Source organism: Polypterus senegalus, chromosome 4 (genome assembly GCF_016835505.1).
Source record: "Polypterus senegalus isolate Bchr_013 chromosome 4, ASM1683550v1, whole genome shotgun sequence".
Classification (NCBI taxonomy): Eukaryota; Metazoa; Chordata; class Cladistia; order Polypteriformes; family Polypteridae; genus Polypterus; species Polypterus senegalus.
Genome location: NC_053157.1, coordinates 10,573,630 through 10,600,818, shown reverse-complemented (window position 1 = coordinate 10,600,818; position 27,189 = coordinate 10,573,630). Strand labels below are relative to the sequence as shown.

Here is a 27,189-nt window from a genome sequence, read left to right as displayed (position 1 = left end):
GCACCTTATCAAATGCTTTCATTAGCACCTTTGTGTTCTTTATTAAACACGTAGGAGTAAACTACAGACCATACATTGACTGCTCTACTAGAAACCCAGCAACATTAGACTTTAAAAAGTCCTTACCACTGTGATCCAATAGAAAATCATCCTGGGCATATCTATACTTTTCTGGCCCACAGGCGATGAACACATCATCATCTCCAAAAAAGTCCTGCAGGCAGGTAATCTGCAACAGAAGGGAGACAAAAATAGGGATAGTAAATGGCTGTGTAACTGCTGTTCTGGCTTCATTGCAATGGCTGCCAGACTTTTTTTAGAATTACATTGCAAGAAGTGCTGTTTCAGTCCCAAAATACTTCACATAAACCCATCTAAGAGTTAAGAAATGTAGATATTTTTGACCCTAGGTTGAGTCACAGACCCCAGCTCCAGACCAGAACTATACAGATGCAAGTCCTCGGTTTAAATGAATGAGTTTAATGTAACAAAATTAATTTCCCCAGGCTTCTACCACAATAAATGTCAGAAATAATAGACTTCTCTCTTCCTCCACACCAGGTAAGTGTTCCCCTATTCAGCTCCCGACTCTGACTCATCTGGCTTAGGTAAGAAGACTCCATTATGTTATGCAAACTAGCAAGAATATCTGACTATTACCTGGGAGAAAAGGGTGGAATAAAAAACAAACATCTCAGTTGAAAGTCGAGAAGTCAACCACAGTGTTACCCAGACGAAATTGTGAGACAATAACAAAGTAAAAAATCAGACAAGCAAACACAATAGGATTTAAAGAAACAAAAAAAGATGTTTTGAATCCGTAACCTTGGATAATGAAATGTTTCCAAATATGACTTTTTAACCCGTAGTACAAGCTCTGAGGACACGTCCCTAACTACTCGAGAGGAAGTCCAAATGGTGGCAGTCGTGAATAAAAAAAAACAGCAGTAAAAATAAACAACAAAAGTAATCCTTCAAAAAACTTAACGACAGATTCTGATTTTTAGGACTCAAGAACCCCAAAACACTCTTAAAATATGAGTGTTAAATTGTGCGAAAAGATGGAGAATAATGTAAATAAATGTAAATAATGAACCCAGAATCCTTTTAAAAATAAGACCTGGGCATACTTGCAGAAAGGCTGGGCCATGTGTTACGAGATTTACACCAATGAATTATTTAATAACGGTTTATAAGTATGTTTTGTAGTTTATTTTGTACTCGTTTTGTTTAGATTTACAATACAACATTTTAATTTAATAGACGCTGGCGCTACTGACACGTACCTTTATTTACATCCGCATTTTGCTCGTACTTTGTGGAAAGTTCAATCGGTCGCAGTTGTGTGGTACGGCAGCTGCACTTCCTCAGAAAGGAAAGCGCTCCACCAGGGTCGTGAGGACAGCGGAGAGGACAATTGGCTGTACCCTCGCCAATCTGGAACAAATCTACACTTCCCGATGCCGTAAAAAAGCAATAAGACATTTCAGAGGATTCATCACATGCCAGCCTCTTCTAGCTTTTGCCATCGGGCAACAGATACAGAGCAATGAAAACCAGGACAGACCGCCTTAAAAACAGTTTTGATCCAAAAGCAATCATGGCCCTGAACTCAAACAAAACTGCTCCATATCATTCTCTAAATGTGTAATATAGACCTTGAGTCAGCCAGTGCAATTTCTATATATTTGTAATGTACTTTTATTACTATTCCTTTTCTTATTTTTTAACTCTAAGACAAATAGACTGAGAAACAGTTTCCATCCTTCAGCCATCACCATGCTGAACGCTGCTAAGTGGTCAATCTGACCGAGTGCACCTAATTCTAAGTTAACATTAGATAAGGGACAAGCACAATATAATGTATGTATGTATGTATGTATGAGTGGAAAACATTGTTCTGCTGTTATGGACAATTTTGGATACTTATTTTATTCCCTTATTTTAGTTGTAACTTGAGTAATGGTGTTTTGTTTTTGTTTTTATTTTTATTTTATTTTTTTCTGCAGTGGAAAATTGCACCTAATTTTGTTGTACAATGTCTCATTGCTACAATGACGATAAAGATTTTAAATGATTGATTGATGTTTTTGATTGACTTATGTTTCACACTGAGTCGACAGCACCTTCAATTTCGTTGTTCGATCTATCTATCTATCTATCTATCTATCTATCTATCTATCTATCTACAGTGGTGTGAAAAACTATTTGCCCCCTTCCTGATTTCTTATTCTTTTGCATGTTTGTCACACAAAATGTTTCTGATCATCAAACACATTTAACCATTAGTCAAATATAACACAAGTAAACACAAAATGCAGTTTTTAAATGATGGTTTTTATTATTTAGGGAGAATAAAAAATCCAAACCTACATGGCCCGATTGCCCCCTGAACCTAATAACTGGTTAGGCCACCCTTAGCAGCAATAACTGCAATCAAGCGTTTGTGATAACTTGCAATGAGTCTTTTACGGCGCTCTGGAGGAATTTTGGCCCACTCATCTTTGCAGAATTGTTGTAATTCAGCTTTATTTGAGGGTTTTCTAGCATGAACCGCCTTTTTAAGGTCATGCCATAGCATCTCAAATGGATTCAGGTCAGGACTTTGACTAGGCCACTCCAAAGTCTTCATTTTGTTTTTCTTCAGCCATTCAGAGGTGGATTTGCTGGAGTGTTTTGGGTCATTGTCCTGTTGCAGCACCCAAGATCGCTTCAGCTTGAGTTGACGAACAGATGGCCGGACATTCTCCTTCAGGATTTTTGGTAGACAGTAGAATTCATGGTTCCATCTATCACAGCAAGCCTTCCAGGTCCTGAAGCAGCAAAACAACCCCAGACCATCACACTACCACCACCAATTTTTACTGTTGGTATGATGTTCTTTTTCTGAAATGCTGTGTTCCTTTTACGCCAGATGTAACGGGACATTTGCCTTCCAGAAAGTTCAACTTTTGTCTCATCAGTCCACAAGGTATTTTCCCAAATGTCTTGGCAATCATTGAGATGTTTCTTAGCAAAATTGAGACGAGCCCTAATGTTCTTTTTGCTTAACAGTGGTTTGCGTCTTGGAAATCTGCCATGCAGGCCGTTTTTGCCCAGTCTCTTACTTATGGTGGAGTCGTGAACACTGACCTTAATTGAGGCAAGTGAGGCCTGCAGTTCTTTAGACGTTGTCCTGGGGTCTTTTGTGACCTCTCGGATGAGTCGTCTCTGTGCTCTTGGGGTAATTTTGGTCGGCCGGCCACTCCTGGGAAGGTTCACCACTGCTCCATGTTTTTGCCATTTGTGGATAATGGCTCTCACTGTGGTTAGCTGGAGTCCCAAAGCTTTAGAAATGGCTTTATAACCTTTACCAGACTGATAGATCTCAGTTACTTCTGTTCTCATTTGTTCCTGAATTTCTTTGGATCTTGGCATGATGTCTAGCTTTTGAGGTGCTTTTGGTCTCCTTCTCTGTGTCAGGCAGCTCCTATTGAAGTGATTTCTTGATTGAAACAGGTGTGGCAGTAATCAGGCCTGGGGGTGGCTACGGAAATTGAACTCAGGTGTGATACACCACAGGTAGGTGATTTTTTAACAAGGGGGCAATTACTTTTTCACACAGGGCCATGTAGGTTTGGAATTTTTTTCTCCCTAAATAATAAAAACCATCATTTAAAAACTGCATTTTGTGTTTACTTGTGTTATATTTGACTAATGGTTAAATGGGTTTGATGATCAGAAACATTTTGTGTGACAAACATGCAAAAGTATAAGAAATCAGGAAGGGGGCAAATAGTTTTTCACACCACTGTATCTATCTATCTATCTATCTATCCATGGTGAAAGATAGCCCGGACACAGACAGACACTGAGGCTCATGATGTCCAAAACACGCACTCTTCAATTGCAATTTCTCAGCTACACACAATACCGTGCACAATCCACAAAGCTCAGTCCTTTGCACTTCTTTTCAGTCGCCTCCACTCCTCCCTCGCAAGCTCCGTCCTCTCCCTCCCGACTCCGGCTCCCCGAATGGAGTGAGGCGGCCCCTTTTATCCCAGCCCGGATGTGTTCCAGGTGCTCTGACATAGTTTTCCGGCAGCACTTCTTAGTGTGGCAGAAGTGCTGTCCTTCAGGACTCAGGAACAAGGTTATTATAGTTTTGCCTTTTTATATTAGTTTTTATTTCTATATTTTTTCTGACCTAACTTGGAAATTCAGTTTAGGTTTAGTTTTCCTTCATCATGTATTTTTAGTTTTAGTTTAGTTTTTATTTCACAAAGACATTTCTACTTTATTTTTATATACAGTATATTAGTTTCAGTTTTAGTTTTAGTAATTATGGCATGGAGTGCCTACGGAGTTAGTTTTGGGTCACAATCAGACAGAACTGTACACTTAACAGATTTGGATATGAGTTTAATGTTAGTGGAAGCTTACTATGCTGCCTGGTTTATTATCTGGTTTTATTTTTGTCTGATGAAAACAAGCATAATCAAAACTAGACACTGAATATGAACAATTTTACACAATTTTATAATTTTTCAAATATTTTCTCATGAAAATCACAAGGGCTTAGGAAGAACAGAGCTCTTAGACTTGAATCAGTATGCAGACCCCACCTGGCTGTATTGAGGGAAACAAAGAACAGCGAGCATGTAGTGTCAAGGTTAGGGGTGGTGAGTCTTAAATAGCCCACCATAAGAACAGTAAACCCATAATGAGCAGGGCAAGAGCAGGTAATAAGAGTACAGACAGGCAGAAAACAACAGAGACAGCGTCTGACATTAAGAACAACATATACATTATGTAAACCTGTTTATCCAGAGTAGGATTTCAGAAAACCACAGCCTACCGCGCCAGGTTTGGATGCAAGGCAGGAAAAATCCCTGGTATGCAAAATATATGATAAGGCTGATGTTAAGAACAAAAAGAATATGACATTTCAACTATCTATTTTGGGAGAGAGAGAAAAACATTGAAAGAAGGGAGACAAATATTTTAAAATACTCTGCTAATGGATTACTTTCATAATATCAGGTATTTTGAGTTGTGGATATGAACTAAAAAAGATAAATTAATAAATATGGAATAAATACAAAAACCCATTAGTAGTTTTCCATCATTTGTCATTTGTTTGTATCGCTTCGTTATTAAATGATGTTTTGAAAGCCAAAGTGATTGGTCAGTAACAATATGCTGATCTTGTCAGTCTCTCGATCGGCGCCGTTTTATTTTTAAGAACCGGGAGTGCTCTCCCCTCGACTTCCTCGTATACTCAGATGTGGGGATGGATATTTGAGGAGTAAACTGCAAGACAATGATTATATTTTTATATTATGTACATTAAGGAACCATCAACAACAAATCAAATTAATAATATATTGAACAATTATTTAAAAAGTAAAGTTGAATAAATCGGACTCTGCAGCTGTATAAATAAAAAAAAACATTGAGTTTGTGTTCAGGTAAAGTAGCACTTCTGGGTGATGGATTTGGCCCGAACGTTAGTACAGATCTACAATTGTGGTGTAACAACCACATGCCGAATTTCATCCATCTATCTGGTTAAGTTTTTGAGTTATCGTGTTTACACACGCAATTCCAAAAAGCAGTATTGTTAGTCTATAATGTCAAGATTCATCAAAATATCGAGGTCGAATTTTTTCACGATTACTATACTTTCTGTATACTTCATATATGAAAAAGTAAAAATGGTTTCTCATGTGCGAAGTGGCAGGTGAATTGCTGTCAACAAAAAGCAGACACCTGAGAAATAAGCTGACACGTTACTCACTCGTGATTTTTCTGTGGTAAACGTTTTGTTGACCAGCACATTCTGATTTCAGCCATTTGAATTACATCTTGATGTACAAAAAGCACAAAGAAAGGCGGCACGCAAATCGCTTTCTGTTTCTCATGCTTTACGCACCCGCACTCAGCTTGCTCTGTCACCGCAAATGCTGTGTGAACTGCCGCCCTCCTTCACCAGCTGCCGTTCACTGGATGAATATATTCGGGCGGCTCGTGGTGGATGACTTTCTGTTTTAGAGTTAAAACTTACAAGGGTTAAAGACTAACAGCAGGAATATTCATTCAAAAACGAAAACTACAAATATTTTAGTAAATTATTATTTTATTTCAGTTAGTTTTTCCAGCTACTTTAATAGTTTCGTTTAGTTTTAGTTTTTCATTTCAGTTTTGTTAATTATTTTATTTCAGTTTACGAAAATGTTTTTTTAATAATAGTTTCAGCTTTGATTTTAGTTTTCCTTAACTATAATAACCTTGCTCAGGAACCATCCAGGCGCCCCCTGGTGGTGGCCACGGACCCCCACTGGGTTGAGCTTCCCAGCTTCGTATCCATGGCTCCTGATGGAATGCAGGGGAGCTGCCCTCTTGTGCCCAGGGAAGATACTGCCCCTCTCCCGGTCCTTCTCTGCTCCAGGTGTCCCGGTGGGGCAAGGTCCCTGGTCGTATGCCACACTATCTATCTTATTGTGGCAGACGACCAGGGATCCTGCCCCGCTGGGATGGCTGGAGGAAGGATGGACTGGGAGAGGGGCACTTCTCTTCCCTGGGTGCCCGAACAGTCCTAGAGCCCTGGAGGATAGCGCCCACCACACCATGAAGTGCTGCCAGACCAGGGATGGTGTACGCCCAGAGTGCTTCCAGGTGCAAGGGCAGCACTTCAGCCACACTGGGGAGTGCTGCTGGAAGTTCATCATCGTGCACCTGGAGCACATCTGGGACAAGATAAAAGGGGCCACCTCACTCCATTCAGGAAGCCGGAGTCGGGTGGGAGAGGACGGAGCTTGCGAGAGAGGAGTGGAGGTGGCCGAAGGACCATGGACTGAGCACGCATGTAAATACTGTGTAAATAGTGTGAATAAAGTGCTCAGGGTTGAGCTTCCCAGCTTTGTATCCATGGCTCCTGATGGAATGCAGGGGAGCTGCCCTCTTGTGCCTAGGGAAGATACTGCCCCTCTCCCGGTCCTTCCCTGCTCCAGGTGTCCCGGTGGGGCAAGGTCCCTGGTCGTATGCCACACTAACTATCTTATTGTGGCAGACGACCAGGGATCCTGCCCCGCTGGGATGGCTGGAGGAAGGATGGACTGGGAGAGGGGCACTTCTCTTCCCTGGGTGCCCGAACAGTCCTAGAGCCCTGGAGGATAGCGCTTCCACCACACCATGAAGTGCTGCCAGACCAGGGATGGTGTACGCCCAGAGTGCTTCCGGGTGCAAGGGCGGCACTTCAGCCACACTGGGGAGTGCTGCTGGAAGTTCATCATCGTGCACCTGGAGCACATCTGGGACAAGATAAAAGGGGCCACCTCACTCCATTCAGGAAGCCGGAGTCGGGTGGGAGAGGACGGAGCTTGCGAGAGAGGAGTGGAGGTGGCCGAAGGACCATGGGCTGAGCACTCATGTAAATACTGTGTAAATAGTGTGAATAAAGTGTGTGTGTGTGTTTTTGGACATTCTGGTGTTGTGTCTGTCTGTGGCTGGCTATCTTTTACACTATCTATCTATCTACTTTGGTGACAGCACGGCACAACGGTGACATCCTTACCTGCAGCTCATTATGATGTCATTATCGAGCGCCTGTTTACTGAGAGGCCAAGAAGACGGCGTTGTCCAACTTTGAGAGCAAACTTATTAAGTACGTGTGGTACTTTCCTAAACGCTAATCTTTCACAGTTTTAAAATTTCTTTCACACTTGTTCTTTCGACTTTGAGTTGCGTATTCTTCTTGGCTTTATCCCCTTAGTGAGTTGATTTTTCTGGTTTCTGACTTTTTACTCTTTTAAACTCTGATCTTTAGGCTCCATCTTCTGTTCTTTCGAATTCTTACCGTGACCCATTTAATCAGAATCAGATTTTATTGGCCAAGTATACACGCATACAAGGAATATGACTCCGGTTTTGGTGACTCTACAATTATAAGTGATATAATCAACATTCACACGACAGTTAATCACACACCTGAGATTTGGAAAAAAACAAAAACACACACACACAGTAACAGAAGCAGTGTAGCAGTTCACCGCAGCTCAGAAGCACTTCCGGGTCAGACTAGGCCTCAGAACCACCCCACAGCTTCCTCAGGTGCCACTGAAGGACCTCAGCAGGGCTGCCTGTCAAGACTACATCTCCCATGCAGCCCTGCGAGTGTCCAAAGGGATGCTGCCACCCTGAGAGGTAGTCCCCCACCGTCCATCCATTAGTCTGGCCTCCCAACCAGGAAAGGGGACACCAATCCTTCCAGCTAGAATGTCCATCCATCCAGGCTGTCGATCCATTATGATGGCCTCCTGGTCAGGTAAGGACACATCACGACGTGTATGTAACAGGTGTATAAAATAAAAAGTTTAGCTGTTTGGAGCTTCACCAAATCCCGATAACATTGCTTGTGTTGTGTGTTTACCTGTTGTGTTCCTGTTATATTTCCCTACTCTGTTTGCTGTGTTATGTGATGTCAGCAGTGTGAGCCTCTCCCAGCATTCATTGGGTTACTGTGAGACGAGGTAAGCACACTGTTATTCTCTGTATGGTAAAATTAATTCAATTATTTTAAATTGTTTGAGTTAATTTTTTTTTTTTGTATATGACAGTAATTGTAATATGATCTTTGTTGCCTACAGTCGTTGTTTTGAAATATTTTGAATGCCTTTCTATTAATTTCGGTCGTGTGTTAATGTGAGCGTTCAGCAGCCTTTCCACGTGGTTTTCTTTTGTTAACAGGAGGAATCTCAGAGCTTGAATTGTCACTTTTTATGGTCTCTGTTTAATATTTACGGGATGTTATTTTTTTTTATTTGTATATTGAGCTATGCATGGTTATGTATGTCGTTGCAATTTAGATTGATCCCTGTATTCATTGTGTTACTGTGAGAGGAGGAGAAATCACAGAGCTTGAATTGTCACTTTTTATGGTCTCTGTTTAATATTTCAGACCATTAATAAAAAAGAGAAAACATCAAGAACTAAAGGGTGTTTGCAGTATTCTTTCATGGCGGTTTGTACGGCACATTGCATATAAATCACAACGCAGAAGCTTTGGGTTCACCGACATATGCGCCCCGACAAAACCGCGACCGACAAATGAGCGCCGACAAACCCACTAACTGCTTTTCGTCAAAATCGCGAGAGAGGCCAAGAGAGTGGGACGCCCTTGCTGCAATTCTTCCTACATATGCAGGGCGTGATCTTAAATAATGTCTGCGAGCCATGCTGATGGCATGCCGCGTCTCATAATATTAACTTCTAAAATAAACATTATTATATATGCTTTAAACTAGTAATTCCTATTTAATGAAACTTTTGCGATTTTGTCGGCGCGTTTTAATCGGCGCTGTTTTGTCGGCGCGCATGTGTCTATCACGCAAATGTCGGGTCACAGAAGCACTTAACGGTGGCCACACCCCTGTGTGGCGGAAGTGCCGGCTGTGCACCTGGAAGCCGTCCGTGTCTCCCCGGTCGCACTTCCTGGTGTGGCGGAAGTGCCGGGCTCCCGGGATAAACAGGCACTGGGGCGCCGCCTGGCGGTGGCCACGGGCCCCTACAGAGCTGGGCTTCAAAGCCCCCTACCCGAGGCCCCCTGTAAAACCAGGACGGACGCCCCCACTCGGTCTGGAGGAGGCACACGCCCTCCTCTGGTCCTCAAGGCGCCCGGCCGGGCTCCAGCCCCGGCCGAAGACCACACGGGATAAACCGGCATCGGGGCGCCGCCTGGTGGTGACCACGGGCCCCTACAGGGTAGGGCTTCCATGCCCTCGACCCGTGGCTCCTAACAGAACCAGGACGGACGCCCCCTCGCGGTCTGGAGGAGCCACAAGCCCTCCTCACCCGGCCGGGGACCACAAGGGTTAACCGAATCCAAAGGCCAGGACGCAGCAGTACGGCGCGTGTGGTGGAGACCGGTTACATGTAGGTGTGTACAAAATTGGTTTAGACACAGGAGGCAAAGGGTTATGGTGAGGGGAACATTTTCAGAATTAACAGTGGTGTCCTGTAGGGGTCATGCTGGGGCTGGTGCTCTTTTTAATATACATAGACAATCTGACAAGAATATAATCAATAACTTGGTTAAATGTACAGTTGGTACCAAACTGAATGGAAGGGTGGAAAATGGAGATTCTGCTAAATTATTATAGAATGTCTTGGACAGACACGTAGATGTAATTTAATGTCAGTAAATGTAAAGAATGTCACGTAGGAAGTAGAAATGTTCGATTTGGAAACACAACGGGAGGTCTGAAACTTGAGAAGGACCTGGCGGTCATAGTGGACTCTTACCTACATCAAGGCAGTGGACAGAAGCGATTAAGGCTGTTACGTTATATGGTGCCTGGTATGTGGAGTAAAAAGTCAAGGGAGGTGATGCTTAAATTATATAAGACACTAGCGAGGCCTCACCTGGAGTACTGCATTCAGTTTTGATCTCCATATTACAAAAAAGACATAACAGCACTGGAGACAGTCCAGAAGGAGAGCAACTAGGCTGATTCAGGGCTGAGAGGTCTGAGCTGTGCGGAGCGACTGAAGGAGGCGACATGATTGAAGTGTTTAAAATTCTAAAAGGAATTAGTGCAGCAGATCCTAGTTGTTTACTTTAAAGTAAATTTATCAACAAGAACACAAGGACATGGATGGAACCTTGTTAAGGGAAAATCCTGCACAGAAATTTTACTTCACGCACGCACAGATGTATGGAACGAGTGACCAAGAAGTGTGATGAAGTGTAGGACTTGAGGGACCGTCAGATCTTGACTTGATGTTATTTTAGACAATCAAAATGAATAGGAGGGACAAGCTTGTTGGCCTGAATGGCCTGCTGTTGTCTCAATTTTTATAATGTCCGCATCATTAACTCTTTTAGGGATGATGTCAACTTTTGTCAAAATTCAGGGGTAGAGGATGGGGATCATCGGTAAACTGCAACAAAACTCACCCTTACGTTTTATGTTCAACTCTCTTTGCTAGAAGGAAAGTTACAAAGCTCTGTTGATTGAACCTCGATTCCCTACGCGTGCATGAGTAGCGAAGAGCAAACAACCTCTAAAATGGCACAGACATCTGGCTAGAGACCAAAGCGAATGTGCAAAGCAAAATACTCCATGGACGTTTTACGCAATTTTGTTGAATAGAACTCTGACTCGTCAGACTCCGAGTTTGATGCAAGTGATCTGGAGGAGGATATCGAAAACGAAAGTGAGGTACCAGCATCATCTGATTGGCCCCCAGCTGATTGTGGGGCTGAACACTTTCATGTAGCTGATGCACCCACAGCAGCATTCACCTGGGAGGGCCACCACAACCCACCTGCTGTACGAAGACAGGCAGGCCGCAGGCCCACTGTGCATTCCTGCTGTCCATCGAGGTGCCCCCACACAGCCACTGCCACCAGAGATGCCAAACATAAGGCAACAGCAGCCACGGCACATAGCAACAGACGTTTTATGTTCATTTATGTGTGAAATCCATTGCTTTGTGTGCTTTTCAGAAAACTGAGTTTTTTGGAAAAATATTCAGCCCTCAAAGAGTTAAAGATGTAGTGACACATGCAAGGTCACATCAGCCTTTCAATTTCTAGTAGATTAAGTTTAGGGCAGATTTCAAAATCTTCCTTTTAAATGTGGCAGGCGGCTGGGGCCCATGTCCGGCCGGGACACCCCTGCAGCATATGTTCCGGGGGAGCAAGGATGGGAAACCCAATATCTCCCCCTGAACGCTAGATGGCAGCCTCCCTGGGTTGCAGCGATGCCTCGGACTCCCGCAGGGCTTCATGGGGGTTGGAGTTTGGTGCAGCCCTGTTGGGTTCCGCAGGCGACGCCAGGAGCTGCTGGCCCCTTTTGGGCACTAGTTTCGCCACACCCGGAAGTGCAGCCGGTTGTCTGCAATCAAGCACCTGGAGCACTTCCGGGTGCCTAATAAAAGGAGCCAGCGACCACCACTCATTGGCCAGAGTCGGGTGGAGGAGGACAAGGTTGCCCAGGAGGAGTGTGGTGTTTTGGTGTGTTTGTGTTACACTTGGGCCAGTGTTGTGCCTGTGGGGATTACGGGGAAGACGTGCCTCACAGGTGAAGAAAAATAAAAGTTTATTTATTTTATACGTGCCTCCAGCGTGAAACATAATATATAGTGTTACATAAGGCTTAAATAGCTCAGGTCCTGCTTACTTATCTGAACTTATCATTATTCACAAACCAAAGCACACATTAAGATCTCTGCTCATGATACCAAGGATTAATAAAACAACAGTGGGAGGTCGAGCTTTTAGTTTCAGGGCCCGAAGCTGTGGAATGGCCTGCCTGCTACTATAAGAGGCACCCCTTCAGTTTCCAGGCTGAAGACTCACAACTTCAGTTCAGAACACCCTGACTAGAGCTGCTGATTAGCTGTGCAGACTGCATTTCTGTTTGTTAGTCATTAGTAATTTATAAACTTTTACTTACTCTCCTCTATTCTGTTTCTCTTCTCAGTATTCCCGATGCCACTGCTCTAGTGCCATGTTCTTTGCCTGCCTATGGGATAGTCATATCAGATAAAGGGGCACTGGAATCCTCAGCTAGATTGGCCAGTCAGCACAGACTTAACTGTAGAATGACAATGTGGGAGGCGGTTCATTGGCCGATGTCTCTAGGACTCTGACTGTGTCTGGCTTTTCTGACTTCTACAGTCTGGCTGTAGCTCTACAATTAGCTGATGGACAGATGTTGCTGTTTTCTACTTATGATTATTAGTTTCTGCTTTGTCTTGAGGTATTGAAACAAATTTGCATCCACCCTTATACGTGGTGGTTCTGTATTTACTGAGTGGTATTATCTATTCTTGCATTTTGCCTTGAAAGTTGTTGCTTGCTCTGTGCCTGCACGTTATGAGGAGCGCCATGCGAGAGCGAAGTCGTTTCCACTGCTGTGTGGTATTTTTGAGGAAGCCATGATGGATTGGCCAGACAGCTCTGTGAAGTTTCATGTGTTGTATTCACTCCATTTTTGACACCCATTGAACGCCCACCCTACCTGGAAAGGGGTCTCTCTCTCTCTCTCTCTCTGAAATTCCCTTTTCAAGATTTCTTCCATTTTTTTTTCCTACAAATTTTTTTCTTGTCTTCTTAGAGAGTCAAGACGGGGGTGCTGTCAAAAAACAGGGTCTGTTAAAGCCCACTGGGGTATTCCTTGTGTGATTTTGGGCTATACAAGAAATATACTGCTGTTGTTGTAGCTCTGAGGCTAGGGATCTACATTGGCAATCAGAAGGTTGCCAGTTTGAATGAGGTGACTTTACTCCGTTTGGGCCCTTGAGCAAGACCAGGGGTGTTGAGGGCTACGGTGGCAGCAGGTTTTCATTCTAACCCTTTTCCTAATCAGTGACCAGTTTTCACTGCTATTTAACTCCTTTAACCTTCATTTTAATTGCCCTGTTTTTTAAGGATTTAGTCCTCTGAATTGATTTGTTTCTTCATTAAGTGAGAGTCATTAGAAATGAGATGTGAAACGAGCCGACAGACGACCAGCTAAATCGGGGCTTCAAACTCCAACCAATTTCTTAATGAGAGGCTGATTCTTGCTGTTAATTAACCCCGTTATTTAATTCCGTGGCTTGTTGCTGCTCTCATTCTGCCACAGCAGACATTTCCAAAACTGATTTTTCTCTTTTTTTTCTAACAACATCGTCAGAAGTGGTGGCTCTGAGGCTCCTGAAGGTTGCCGGTTCGAATCCCCGTCACTGCCAAAAGAGATCCTACTCTGCTGGGCCCTTGAGCAAGGCCCTTAACCTTCAATTGCTCCAGGGCTGCTGTACAATGGCTGACCCTGCACTCTGACCCCAAGGGGCATGCGAAAAAATAACAAATTCCTAATACAAGAAATTGTATAAGGTGAAATAAAGAACAAAAAAAAAATGTTTTGGTGAGCTGAGAGATCAGCCTTACTAAGACCTTCACCTCACTTTATTGTCAGATATTGTGTGATGGGCACAGCTGGCGACTTGTTTTGTGTGTCATTATTGTTTGGCTGCTAATTAAGGAAAAAGAGACTAAACTAAGGGGCCTGAGTCAAGTGAATTAAAACTAAGGCAAAAGAAGTTAATTAGCAGCAAAAACTGGTCACTAATGAAGAAGATGGTTAGAATGAAAACCTGCAGCTGCTGCGGCCCTCTAGGACCGGAGTTCAACACCCTTGAGCAAGACTCTTAACCTGCAATTGCTTCATCCTGGGTACGACGTTAACCTGCATCCTGCCTTGCAAGCACAGGGAAAACTTGGTGGGTTGGTGGCAGGACTGGCACTCCAGCCACCGTTAAAACACTTCAGACTGTTCCAGTGTGGTGCTGAGGTGTCACCCGCTACACTTGAGTCTCAACCCACGTGGTGTGTGTCGTGTGGTATGTGAAGCACTGCGCTATCAACACGTGCACCACTCAAATGTCCCAGCAGATATATGTGTTACTCAGAAGTGCGAGGGCTCTGTAGGAGGGTGTAGTGTAGAGCCCCCTTTGGTCCAGTAATAAGAAGAGTACAGTCAGCAGATGAAACAGACCTGATTGAGAGGACAGTACTACCTGGAGAAGTCGATATACAAACAGCTTGGTGAACGACTTTGGGCGGGCAGGCTCGCGCAGACACAACACTTAAAGACCACTTCAATCAGTGTGTCCACCAGAGAGCCTCAGGTGTGGACTCTGTACTTGCCTATGACCCCTTTGAAAGAACCAGGCCCTCAGCGAGCCCCAAAATTCAACATGAGCACACAGAGTGTCCCAGTTTAATAGTGGATGGTGGTTTTAATATCAAGAAGTACCTTCCACCCAGTAGCACAAGCACAACCACGGGTCTTCTCTCTATACAAATAAAGACCACTTCTACCAGTGCGAGCTGGTAAAGTCCATCAGAGAACCTTGGGTGTGGACCCTGTATTTAAATTGGCTCACAGATGCCGGGAGGTGGTGTGGCTGAGTTCGACACCCTTGAGCAAGACTCCTAACCTACAATTTCTTCATCCTGGGTATGACGTTAACTTGCATCCAGCCCTGCAAGCACAGGGAAAACTTGGTGGTTTGGTGGCAGGACTGGCACTCCAGCCACGGTTAAAACACTTCAGACTGTTCCAGTGTGGTGCTGAGGTGTCACCCGCTACACTCGGGTCCCAATGCAGGTGGTGTGTCGTGTGGTGGGTGCAGCAATGCGCTATCAGCACATGCACCCAACCTCTGCCTCTGTCTCAGTCTATCTGTCCGTCTTTATGGCGTCTGTGGTCAGCCGAGCCATGCTTAGTTGGTCACTATTTTTGTGAGTACATATCGGCCATGATGCGTCTGTTGTTTAGAGTTTCCGTGTGCCTTACGGTCCCTGAAAATGTCAGAACATCAGCGGGTTTCTCAGTTTTCAATCGGTCTGTCGCACAGACTGTGTGGCTGAATACCAGTAAGCTGGCTTGTCCCACTTTCAATGTGTCTGACTGTTCATTTCCCAGTATGCCTGTGCACCTATAGCTAAGTCTTAATGTATTGTGTATTAAAGCCACTCTTTACTAGATCGTGCCATGACTACAAAACCAATTTCTCTGCAATACACAATAAACAAATAAATAAATAAAAATAAACAGTATTGGCACCCCCAGGCAACAGAATGAATATAAATGAACAATTAACCTGAGGTTGAACCCTCTTATCTAGCAAAGGGGCCTGCAGCGTTTCTTCTTTCCACTTTGCCGAGTGTCATCTGCCTCTATGAGGTCTCCCTCCATTATCTTACATTGGGCTGTAATAAAGCTCACGCTCGGGAGGTTGGGGAGGCAGGTGGTCTGTATGTCATCATGCATCGCACCACTGGCTACGAGCCTAAATATTTAAGAATTTGACCACCGGGAAAATGTAATGTGATAAATCAATGTGGCTACTACATGAGGGGCATGCGGCATGAGGCTGTTGGACTTGCTTGTATCCACACAAATCAAGAAGCTGCCTGTAATGGCTACGGTGCTAATGCAAGCTGAAACAACTTCTCAAAAGATCTACAATTTAAATTTCATAATAGCCTAAGATTCACAAGGCCCAACACTTAGAAGGTACTTTGGGAGCTTCAGTAGGCCGCTAGAATCCATCAGACCTGATGCATTGCCACCAGCGAGTCTCAGATTTGGACTCCAGCCTTCAGATGGTTCAAGGAGCCGGGGGACAGAATGAACATACGAGTTGCCCTCTGACCCCAGATGAGCAGGGTCAGTTGGAGCCGGGTGACATCTAAGATCGTGCAAAGGATCAAAGCAGCTGGGAGCACATGGAGCTGTGGAATACCTGAGCAGCATGGCGGAAGAGGCTGCTGAAGAAGAAAAAAAGTCAATTTTATGGCCGCTCTCCAGCCACCTCTGTCTCTCACACCCCATGGATAACACTAGTGGCACCAGTTGGGAGGCAGAGCTGACTATCAACCATGAGACGGAGGGCTGGTTTAGCACTAACGCTGGTGGATCCCTCGGTCATGCCTAAGACAGCTTGCTTTAGGTAGGACGACCAGATCACCTCACACTGCTCAAATGTCCCAGCAGATGGAGTATGTGTTACTCAGGAGGGCGAGAGCTCTGTAGGAGGGTGTAGTGTAGAGCCCCCTTTGGTCCAGAAATAAGAAGAGTACAGTCAGCAGGTAAATAGACCTGATTGAGAGGACAATACTACCTGGAGAAGTCGATATACAAACAGCTTGGTGAAACGGCTTTGGGCAGGCAGGCTCGCGCAGACACAACACTTAAAGACCACTTCAATCAGTGTGTCCACCAGAGAGCCTCAGGTGTGGACTCTGTACTTGCCTATGACCCCTTTGAAAGAACCAGGATGTCAGCAAGCCCCAAAATCCAACATGAACACACAGAGAGTCCCAGTTTAATAGTGGATGGTGGTTTTAATATCAAAAGGTACCTCTACCTAGTAGCACAAGCACAACCACAGGTCTTCTCTCTATACAAATCTTCTCTTAGTCACCTCTCCTTTCACCACCGCACTGCCCTCGTCCAGTCGAGGGTTGCTCCACATCCTCCCAGCTCCGGCTCCCTGGATAAGGTCCTGCACCACCTCCACAGTCAGGCCCTTTTCCTTCAGATCTTCTTTTACTTCATCAAGCCACCTCATCTGTGGCCTTTTTCACTTTCTCTTCCCTTGGACTTCCATTCCCATCAGTCTTTTACCCACATATTCATTGTCTCTCCTAATCACATGTCCTTCTTCTTCTTCCTCTTCATCTTGCCCCACTTCTATGTGAGGTCAATGAGCTTGATCAGCCGTCTTCCTACAGCTCAGTCCTGCACTTCCTCCCCAGTCAGGCCCTTTTCCTTTCAGATCTTCTTTTACTTCATCCATCCACCTCCACTTTGCCTTCTCTCGCTTTCTAGACTTCCATCCCCATTATTCTTTTGCCCACGTATTTTTTGTCTGCCCTCATCAATTGTCCATACCAATTCATCCTACTTTCCTGTACCTTCTTAGATGTCTCTCCCAATTTTTTTGTATGTCTGATTGTCTCGGTTCTTATTTTTGTAACTCCACACGTCCGTCTCCACGTTCTCCCTTCTGCCACTTCTCCTGTGCTCCCTTTTCTGCCCACCATGTCTCAGCTCATTCCATCATCGCTGGTCTTCCCACTGCTTTACCTTTAACCTTCACCTTAATTCTTCCATCACATAATACCCCTGATCCCTTCTTCCATTTTTTCCATCCACACTACATTCTACAGGTTATCTCTGCATCAAGTCACTGATCCTCGATATTTAAACTTTTCCACTCTTTTAAAAAATTCTCCCTGCAGGCAAACATCTGAACCCATTATCGTCATTAAACCTCAGATACTCTGTCTTCTTCTTCCTATTTATCATCAAACCTCTGTCTTCCAAAGCCCTTCTCCATTCTCCCAACTTCCTCTTTTCTCTGTTGCTACACAACACAATGTCATTGTGCACCGGGGGACTGGTCTTGCATCCCACGAGTCAACACATCCATAACCAGATCAAAGAGGTAAGGACTTCTGAAAGTCCCTGGTGCAGACCTCTTCAAGCTGCGATCTTCTCTGATACCCCAACCCTGCTTCTCACTCCCTCATACTTCTTCCAAGCCTTAGTCCCATGCGATTGCAGGGTTCGCTTGTCTGCAACGTCTCCTCCATTTGGCGCAATCTAGGGCATCCTCTTGGACAACACCAGCGATTTTCATGTCCTCCTTGATCCGGTCCATCCAACATTTCTTCGGTCTCCCTCGCGGGTGTCTGCCTTGAGGGCTCAGGCGCAGTGCCGTTCTGGTCACTGAGTTCTCATCACCGTGGGTGACATGCCCATACCATCATAGCCATGCTTCACACATCTTTTCCATGATTGGTGCAACTCCCATCTATTTCCGGACATCAGTGTTCATGACATGGTCCCATCACGTTAAAACAAGACACCTGCGCAGCATTCATGTTTCCATCACACTAATGCTTTTCAGTAGCTGTCCATAGAGGACAACTGGGCGCACCACTGTTTTGTATATCTTGGACTTAAGATGGTGTGGCATGCGGTGGTCACAGAGGACTCTGGTGACCTGTACCCATTTCAACCATGCAGCATTGATCCTTGCACAAACGTCAGGGAGCAGGTTGCCGTTGCTGCTGATGGCTAAGCTGAGATACTTGAAGTCGGGGACCTTCTTCAGGTCTTCACTGCCAACGCTGATGATGCAGTTGGTCTGCAAGCCACAATCCATGAACTCAGTCTTCTTGATGTTAAGCCGCATACCACTGGTGGCATCCAAGCGAGTCTTCCACTGCTGTGTTAGCCGCTCCAGATCCTCACGGTCTTCATCCACAAGGAATATGTCGTCGGTGTAGAGGAGCGACCATGGATGGGGTGTTTGGCGTTACCACGTCCTTGCATAAGAGAGCGGATCCTTGGCGGACTCCAACATCGATTGCGAAAGGTGGTGAGACTCCCACTGGCCACTGGATGACACCGCTAACAATTCTGTATAGTAGCTCCATCCAATCAACGCAGGCTTCAGGGACGTCATGTCTCACTCCCTCAAACATATCTCTATAATTCCATCCCAGTTCTCTGGTCCTCCTTTCTCTCTCAAGGACCTCCAGACCTCTTGACGCAGCACTCCATCATCAGCCTTCCCCAAATCCATCCATCCATTATCCAGCCCACTATATCCTAACTACAGGGTCACGGGGGTCTGCTGGAGCCAATACCAGCCAACACAGGGCGCAAGGCAGGAAACAAACCCAGAGCAGGGCGCCAACCCGACGCAGTTCCCAAAATCCATAAATGCCATATGCAAAATTATCGATGCTCCTCTTATCAGCTGTCTCAATGCAAAGATGGCCTCAGTGGCTAATAAATCAATAATCAGATAAGTAGAACAAGAGCTGACAGCACCACTGGCATAAATCAAAAGGCGGCCTTTCCTGCTTCTCAAGTATGAGTCACGTGTCAGGTGATTTCATTTTTAATCTTGCAAGCTTTCCATACAATCCGCATGTTTTTTTTTTTAAATTAAATGTCTTTTCATGGAGTGGTAGAATTGACGACCTTTCTGCAACCATCGAAACGAGGAAGAAAAGCTTTTACTGTTTATTAAAGTGAACTGAATCTGCCATCCCACTGGGAGAAAATACACTTGAATTACCTCTGTAAAAATTTGAAAAAAAGTGTCACCAACAGTGGGCTGGCACTACAGAAGGCGAAAATAAAGTCACCGTTAAAAAAAATCAATGTCACTGCAGGGGAGCAAACACTCATTTGTGCATCTCGCGTTCGACGTGTCGCACGTAATTAAGTTGTGCATTCTCAGCGGCGCGCGTCAAATGGAGATCTGCGGCACCTTCGGAAGTTGTGGTGCGCCAGCCGAGTGGGCGGTGAGATCCACCAGGGGAGAACTGGAGGGGTAACTGTAAGCATCCGTGTTTTAAAATGGTTTGAAGAAGAGGAGACCCAAAGTGGAAAAATGAGGCTGATGAATTAGCAAATTTTACAAATGATGGCTGCCAAAACATCAAAAGGGAAGACTGAAAGCAAATTACAGAAGAGTCGGCAGTACGGTTCTAGTGAAGCCGATTTGTCCTTTCCGTTTATTGCTAAGTCGATACCCAGTTTATGATTGAGAAAATCCGGCCACACTTCCTCCCCAATGAAATAAGCTCGTCACGCAAAGGAGAGCGTGTGTTGTTACTGCACAAGAGAGGCTCACAAAGCTCCAGCAGGGTGAACCAGCCACTTGACTAACTCCAAAACATCAAACTGTAAATCAAAATTAAATAAAAAATATCAAAATGTATGCTCCATTTTCTGCAGTGGGCTGGCGCCCTGCCCGGGGTTTGTTTCTGCCTTGTGCCCTGTGTTGGCTGGGATTGGCTCCAGCAGACCCCCGTGACCCTGTAGCTAGGATGCAGCGGGTTGGAAAATGGATGGATGGATGGATGCTCCATTTTTTTCAAATGTTCAAAATGTTAATGTACTGACTGAAAAATGACTGGAATACTCATAGGCAGCGAATGGACAAAACCGGAGTTCAAGATGGCCGATAGTCAAAAACCAAAATGAGAACCAACAGCCAAAGTCAAAAATCAAGAGCAAAGATTCAATAACCGAGAAGAGCAGAAATTCTTCTTTTTCTTTCGGCTCCCATCATGGGAATGACGTTACTCTGCATCCAGCCCTGCACGTAGACCCTCCAACCTGCAGGGGAAAAACCTGGGGGTTGGTAGCAGAATTGGCACTCCAGCCATGATAATAAACCTCACCCTGTTCCATTCCATCTGATGAACTAGTGTGGTGCGGAGAGGGTCACCTGTCGCATGGCTGCACTCGGGTCCTAATCTGGGATCTTGAGGTGGTTTGTCATGTGGTGGGTGCGGTAAGGTGCTATACGCTCCTAACCTCACTCTCTCTTTCAGCTGCTATCATTTAGGGATCACCCCCTTAAATGGACAACTGTGTAAATTTTGTCACTGAAGAAGCCTATGAGGAGGATGGCCTGTCTGCCAGGAGACCCCCTACCAGTTTCAGTAGGCTGAAACCAAAAGTGAATTCAGTTTAACCTTCTTTCTTCTTCTTTTGGCTGCTCCAATTTACGGGTCACCACAACAGATCATCCGTCTCCAGCTATCCCTCTCTTTGACATCATTTGCTGCCTTCATGTCCTCCCTCCCCACATCCATAAACCTCCTCTTTTCCTCTTGCCTGGCGGTTCCATCCTCAACACTCCTCACTTTTCCTGATGTACACCCTAATCTCTCCTCTGCACGTGCCCAAATCACCTCAATCTCGCGTCTCTCACTTGGTCACCAAACTGTCGTACCTGTGTTGTCCCTCTCATTCCTAATCCCATCTACCCTTGTTACTCCGAGGGTCGCATCTTCAACTCCACCACTCCTAGCTGTGCCTACTGTATCCTCGTCAGAGTCGCCGTCTCCAAACTATACAAACATGGCTGGTCTTGCTATCGTTTTATAGACCTTCCTTTTCAATCTTAAAGCTTCGCTTCATAACAAAACAAGTGCGCTTTTATTCAAGAATTTTTAAAGAAATTATTTAATTCACATGTTGCGGCGCGGTGGCACAGTGGGTAGTGCAGCTGCCTCGCAGTTAGGAGACCCGGGTTTGCTTCCCAGGTCCTCCCTGCGTGGAGTTTGCATGTTCTCCCCGTGTCTGCGTGGGTTTCCTCGCACAGTCCGAAGACATGCAGGTTAGGTGCATTGGCGATCCTAAATTGCCCCTAGTGTGTGTTTGCGTGCCCTGTGGTGGGCTGGCGCCCTGCCCGGGGATTTGTTCCTGCCTTGCGCCTTGTTTTGGATGGGATTGGCTCCAGCAGACCCCCTGTGACCCTGTGTTAGGATATAGCGGGTTGGACGATGACTGATGACTGACTTTATATTGAGGTGGGCGCAGTAAGGAGACCTGGGTTTGCTTCCCGGGTTCTCCCCGTGTCTGCGTGGGTTTCCTCCCACAGTCTAAAGACATGCAAGCTAGGTGCAGTGCTGCGGTATAGCGGGTCCACAGCTCACTGAGTAAAGGCCATTTTTAAATAAATAATCGACGCGCTCGCGGCTTAGCGAGGGGACGTTGGGCCATAGCGAGCCGTGGGGCGATCCGTAGGGTGTGGGCGTTTCTCACCGAGTGCACAGGTGAGGAACTGCCCACATTCGTGATTGTCCCGTGGCTAATGCTGCAGCTGCTGTGGCCCTCGTCATTTTAAAAGAAGCGCGAGTCGGTTTTGGGTGGAAAAATGGAAAGAGGAGAAAAGAGAGAGAGGAAAAGAGGACGGAGGTTACAGGGAGCGAGGGAGCAGGCGGTGCGTGCATGTGGTGAGCGCGCGATCGAGCGCTCGAGGGCAGCTGTGAGGAAGCTGGGTGTAAGGCCGTCACCCGGGTGTTTGAGTGGATGTTGCTCCCGCTGAGCGACCATGTAGCGGGAGTGACCTGGTGAAAGCGATGAGCCGCAGAAGGCCGCGGAAAGGCAGCGGAAGTCGGGGTGGAGTCCCCAATGTGTGCGTCCTGGCCATTGGGGTAATCAAGTCTCGGGGACTGGGATGAGTGCCATACCGGAGCCAGGGATCGGGAGGTCTCCAGTCTCGAGTGTGTAGAGGAGGGCAGCTGCAGAGAGCGTCTGGCCTGCTGCTAAGCCCAAAAGGGATAAGCAGGTGAGACGCTAACAGAAAAGAAGCACCGAGATCTGCTTCCTAAAGAAGATTTTAACCTCTGGTTTTTAAGGATTGTTTTTTTCTGTTTATTGATTTTACCTCCATGTTCTTTTAATGGATTATTTATTTATTTAAAGAACTTTGAGAACTGCACTATTTATTTGAACACCTGTTTTGTTGGATTTTAAATAAAAGCACTATTGCACTTTTTGCACCACCCCTTGCTCAATTGTTTATTTGCCTCCATTGACTAGCTCACTCGGTTTCATTATCGACGGTGTTGGGTTCAAGGGTTCCCAAACAGCCATGGGAGCGTGGAGCCAGAACCCACATCATCACAAGTGCCAGTCCTAAATTGTCCCTGGTGTGTGTGTGCGTGTGTGTGTGTGTGTGAGCCCTGCGGTGGGCTGGCGCCCTGCCCGGGGTTTGTTTCCTGCCTTGCGCCCTGTGTTGGCTGGGATTGGCTCCAGCACACCCCAGTGACCCTGTAGTTGGGATATAGCAGGTTGGATAATGGATGGATGGATGTTGCCGTCAAAGAGTAAAAACTGAAGCTCATGTTAAAGTCCACAAAGACATGGCAAAGGTGCTTTTGACTGAAACTGAAGTGGCGCTCTGCTTAATCTTAACATATTGCTGTATTAGAATTAGAATTAGAATTAGAACAATCTAGACGAGAACAGGCCATTCAGCCCAACAAAGCTCGCCAGTCCTATCCACTTGCTTCCTCCAAGAAAACATCAAGTTGAGTTCTGAAAGTCCCTAACGTCTTACTGTCTACCACACTACTTGGTAGCTTATTCCAAGTGTCTATCATTCTTTGTGTAAAGAAAAACTTCCTAATGTTTGTGCGAAATTTACCCTTAACAAGTTTCCAACTGTGTCCCCGTGTTCTTGATGAGCTCATTTTAAAATACAAGTCTCGATCCACTATACTAATTCCCTTCATAATTTTAAACACTTCAATCATGTCACCTCTTAATCTTCTTTTGCTTACACTGTAAAGGCTCAGCTCTTTTAATCTTTCCTCATAATTCAACCCCTGTAGACCTGGAATCAGCCGAGTCGCTCTTCTCTGGACCTTTTCTAGTGCTGCGATGTCCTTTTTGTAGCCTGGAGACCAAAACTGCACACAGTACTCAAGATGAGGCCTCACCAGTGCATTATAAAAGTTGAGCAGACCCTCCTGTGACTTGTACTCCACACATCAAGGCGCTATATAACCTGACATTCTGTTAGCCTTCTTAATGGCTTCTGAACACTGTTTGGAAGTTGATAGCTTGGAGTCCACTATGACTCCTAAATCCTTCTCATAAGGTGTACTCTCGATTTTTCGACCGCCCATTGTGTATTCAAACCTAATATTTTTACTTCCTATGTGTAATACTTTACATTTACTGACATTAAATTTCATCTGCCACAAATCTGCCCAAGCCTGTATGCTATCCAAGTCCCTCTGTGATGATATAACAGATTCCAAATTATCTGCTAATCCACCTATCTTGGTATCATCTGCAGACTTAACCAGCTTGTTACTTATATTCCTATCTAAATCATTTATATATATTAAAAATAGCAGCGGCCCTAGCACTGACCCCTGTGGAACACCACTCTTAACATCGGCCAGTTTTGATGAGGTTCCTCACACCATCACCCTCTGCTTCCTGTGTCTGAGCCAATTCTGCACCCATCTAAAAACATCACCCTGAATTCCCACTTCTTTTAACTTGATGCCCAACCTCTCATGTGGCACCTTATCAAATGCTTTCTGAAATTCCAGATAAATAAATAATAAATAAATAAATAAATAAATTAATGTGCAGGATTTTGGAATATAGGTATAGGTGTGGCAGTCAGGGGTCCAGAACCTTTTGTCCACATGGTGTACTCAGTTGACATTTTTATACAAAGGGACTTACACATTGGGCTGACTGTAAGTTTTGCTGATGTTAAGTTGCAGACACAAAGCTCTTCCGTCTCAGCCCCCCTTATCAGTAAATACCCCATAAGTGCAGAATCATCTGAAACTTTCCAAAAGTGACGTCCCCTGCTGTTATATTTCCAGTCTGAGGTATCAAGAGAAGAGCAGACAGGCCTGTTGTTCCTTGTGGTGCTCCAGTATTGCTCACACAGTCCTTGGCTCTCACAAATGGTGGTCTACCCAACAGATAGTTCACTATCCAGGGCACCACAGGCTCATTCACCTGCATGAGCTCCGAACACAGATGGGTGGATGGTATTGAAGGCACTGAAGTGATTGAAAACCAGAATCCTTCCGGTGTGGCCAAGCTTTGTCCAGCCTTGTGGAGCAGACGGATAATTGCTTCCCCCACTCCATTCTTTGTCCAATAGGCAAACTATGGTGGTCTGTCACGAGAGGACTCCAGGACCAGGCTCTCAAAGGTCTTCATGATATGAGACAAAACTGCCACTAATTCTGTAGTCATTAGGTGAAGAAGCACCTGCCTTCTTTAAAACAAGAACAAAGTGACAGCAGTGTCACTTTCTGAAGCCTTAAGGACCAACTGAACAGGGGACAGGGGGCACCACAAAGCTGGTCAGCACAGGCATTAAGAACTCGAGGCCTGCCTCCATCTGCTCCTGCAGCTTTCCCTGTGTGGAGTTTCATCTCCTCCCTTGGTCTTCATATGTTGTGTTCTGAACAAAACAAAACTGCTTCTGTGCCGTACAAGGAGCCGACACCGGACAGCTTCAATAATGAGTGTGCGATTGACGGCAGGGGGAAGGGACGGGCTAAGGCACAAATAAATTACCATTACTGTCTGCAGCACATAATTATTAGGTAGTCGGGAGCCAGCGCTTCCTGCAGCGAGAGGCAGCCTGAATACAAATGAGCCCACTGAAGAGATGCGTAGGGGAGCTGCGGCTGCCATAGCAACGACCAGTGCACCGAGTGGTCCTCATGAGCGGAAAAATCTTAAAGAATATAACCCAGAAATAATGATAATAATAAAGAAAGAACTTCCCAGGGTATGCGCCACATTCCCATCTCCAGGACCATAATGCTAAATTAAAGGGGCTTAGTAGATGAACGGATGGATGAAATTAAAAGACAACAATAACATCAACAACAATAAGACGGAGCTGCTTCCCCCATCAATGCATGTACAGATGAACTCATTTGGTTTAGGACATGATGGGATGAATGATGTCGTAATTATGGCTGTTAATCTCCCTGCCAGTTTCATGGTCATTTTCTGTGTTCATGCAGGTGGGCCATTCGCTACCCTTAAAGGGGGGGCATCATAATAATAATAATAATCATCATCATTGTATTTATATAGCACCTTTCCCAGGCACAATGTGCATTTTCTATGGCCAGATGCCCATCCTAATGCCAGTCTCCTTGGGACGATTTGCATAACACACATGAGAGAAGGTGCGAATAAATTCAACAACAACAACAATAATAAGAATAACAATAATTAAGATATCTTTTAGTCTTTTAGAAATCCAAGGTGCTCCATCTCAAAAGAGAGGAAATATCAGGTGAGTGACACACTCAGTGGACAAGAGTCTGAGGCGTTTTGGCCTATTCAGACCGACATATATCTGGGAATCAAAAAAAATGAATCGCCAGGAAATCCGCTTGAACCTCCAACAGGAATATTCCAGAAGGCTAAAGAAGATTTTGACAACTAAATTCAACTCCCAAGGTATGATCAAGGCAATTAAAACATACACAAAACCACATACTGACCGAGAGTATCGCAATAGTCAATTCATTAGAAGTCTCCTGAAATTCAATCACTTGACACAAGGACTCAGAAACTCATCGTGCTCAGTCAGTGCCATCAAGATAAAGCTGAGATCAAGAGGTTGGAGCTACCAGAACAGAAGAGCTGGAGAGGACTTATGAACCCCCAGTCACTCTACCAAAGATGAACCAGTGAGCAAGCCCAACAGAAGAGAGGATGGTGCTGTCTGTGCAATCAGAATACATGACTTGAAAAAGTCTAAATATTTCATCCAAAGGACTGTTTTCCTCAAACATCACCTGAATAGTAAACACCTAGCTGAGAAGAGATCATAAACTCAAGAACACGGCCATAACTGGAAGAGGAAGACAATGAACAGACAGGTCCATAAGTATGTTGGGAAGGCACACATTGATAGCCTGAGGGCATTTAGCTGGACAAAAGGGCAGTCCATCAGGCCTTCAGCTGAAGACCAGGCAGTGAAAGCCACGTATTATGTTAAGAACATCCTGAAACAACCAGAAGAAGATAGTTTGTGTCACAAAAAAAAGTGAATAGACGACCATCATGTTGTCATTTCTTGGTCTGAAACTTCCTATCTTTGGTATCTATCATATAGTGCCTTTAACATCTATCTATCTATCTATTGATTAATTATATAGTGCCTTTCACATCTATCTATCTATCTATTGATTAATTATATAGTGCCTTTCACATCTATCTGTCTATCCTATAGTGCTTTCATATCTATCAGTCTATCTTTCTAGCTATTTATAATATAGTGCCTTCCGTATCTCTTCATCATATAGTGCCTTTCACATCT

At 44.9% G+C, this 27,189-nt stretch overlaps 1 protein-coding gene across 5 annotated transcripts in view; it reads right to left on the bottom strand.

The window, feature by feature from the left end:
• dclk2a (doublecortin-like kinase 2a) overlaps nucleotides 1–27,189 on the bottom strand; it is a 179,412-nt gene that overhangs the window by 57,403 nt on the left and 94,820 nt on the right. For all 5 annotated transcript variants that reach the window (XM_039750235.1, XM_039750236.1, XM_039750232.1 and 2 more), the window contains exon 3: nucleotides 127–229. In XM_039750235.1, the coding sequence (XP_039606169.1) occupies nucleotides 127–229 (103 nt within the window). The remainder of the gene's footprint in view (nucleotides 1–126; nucleotides 230–27,189) is intronic.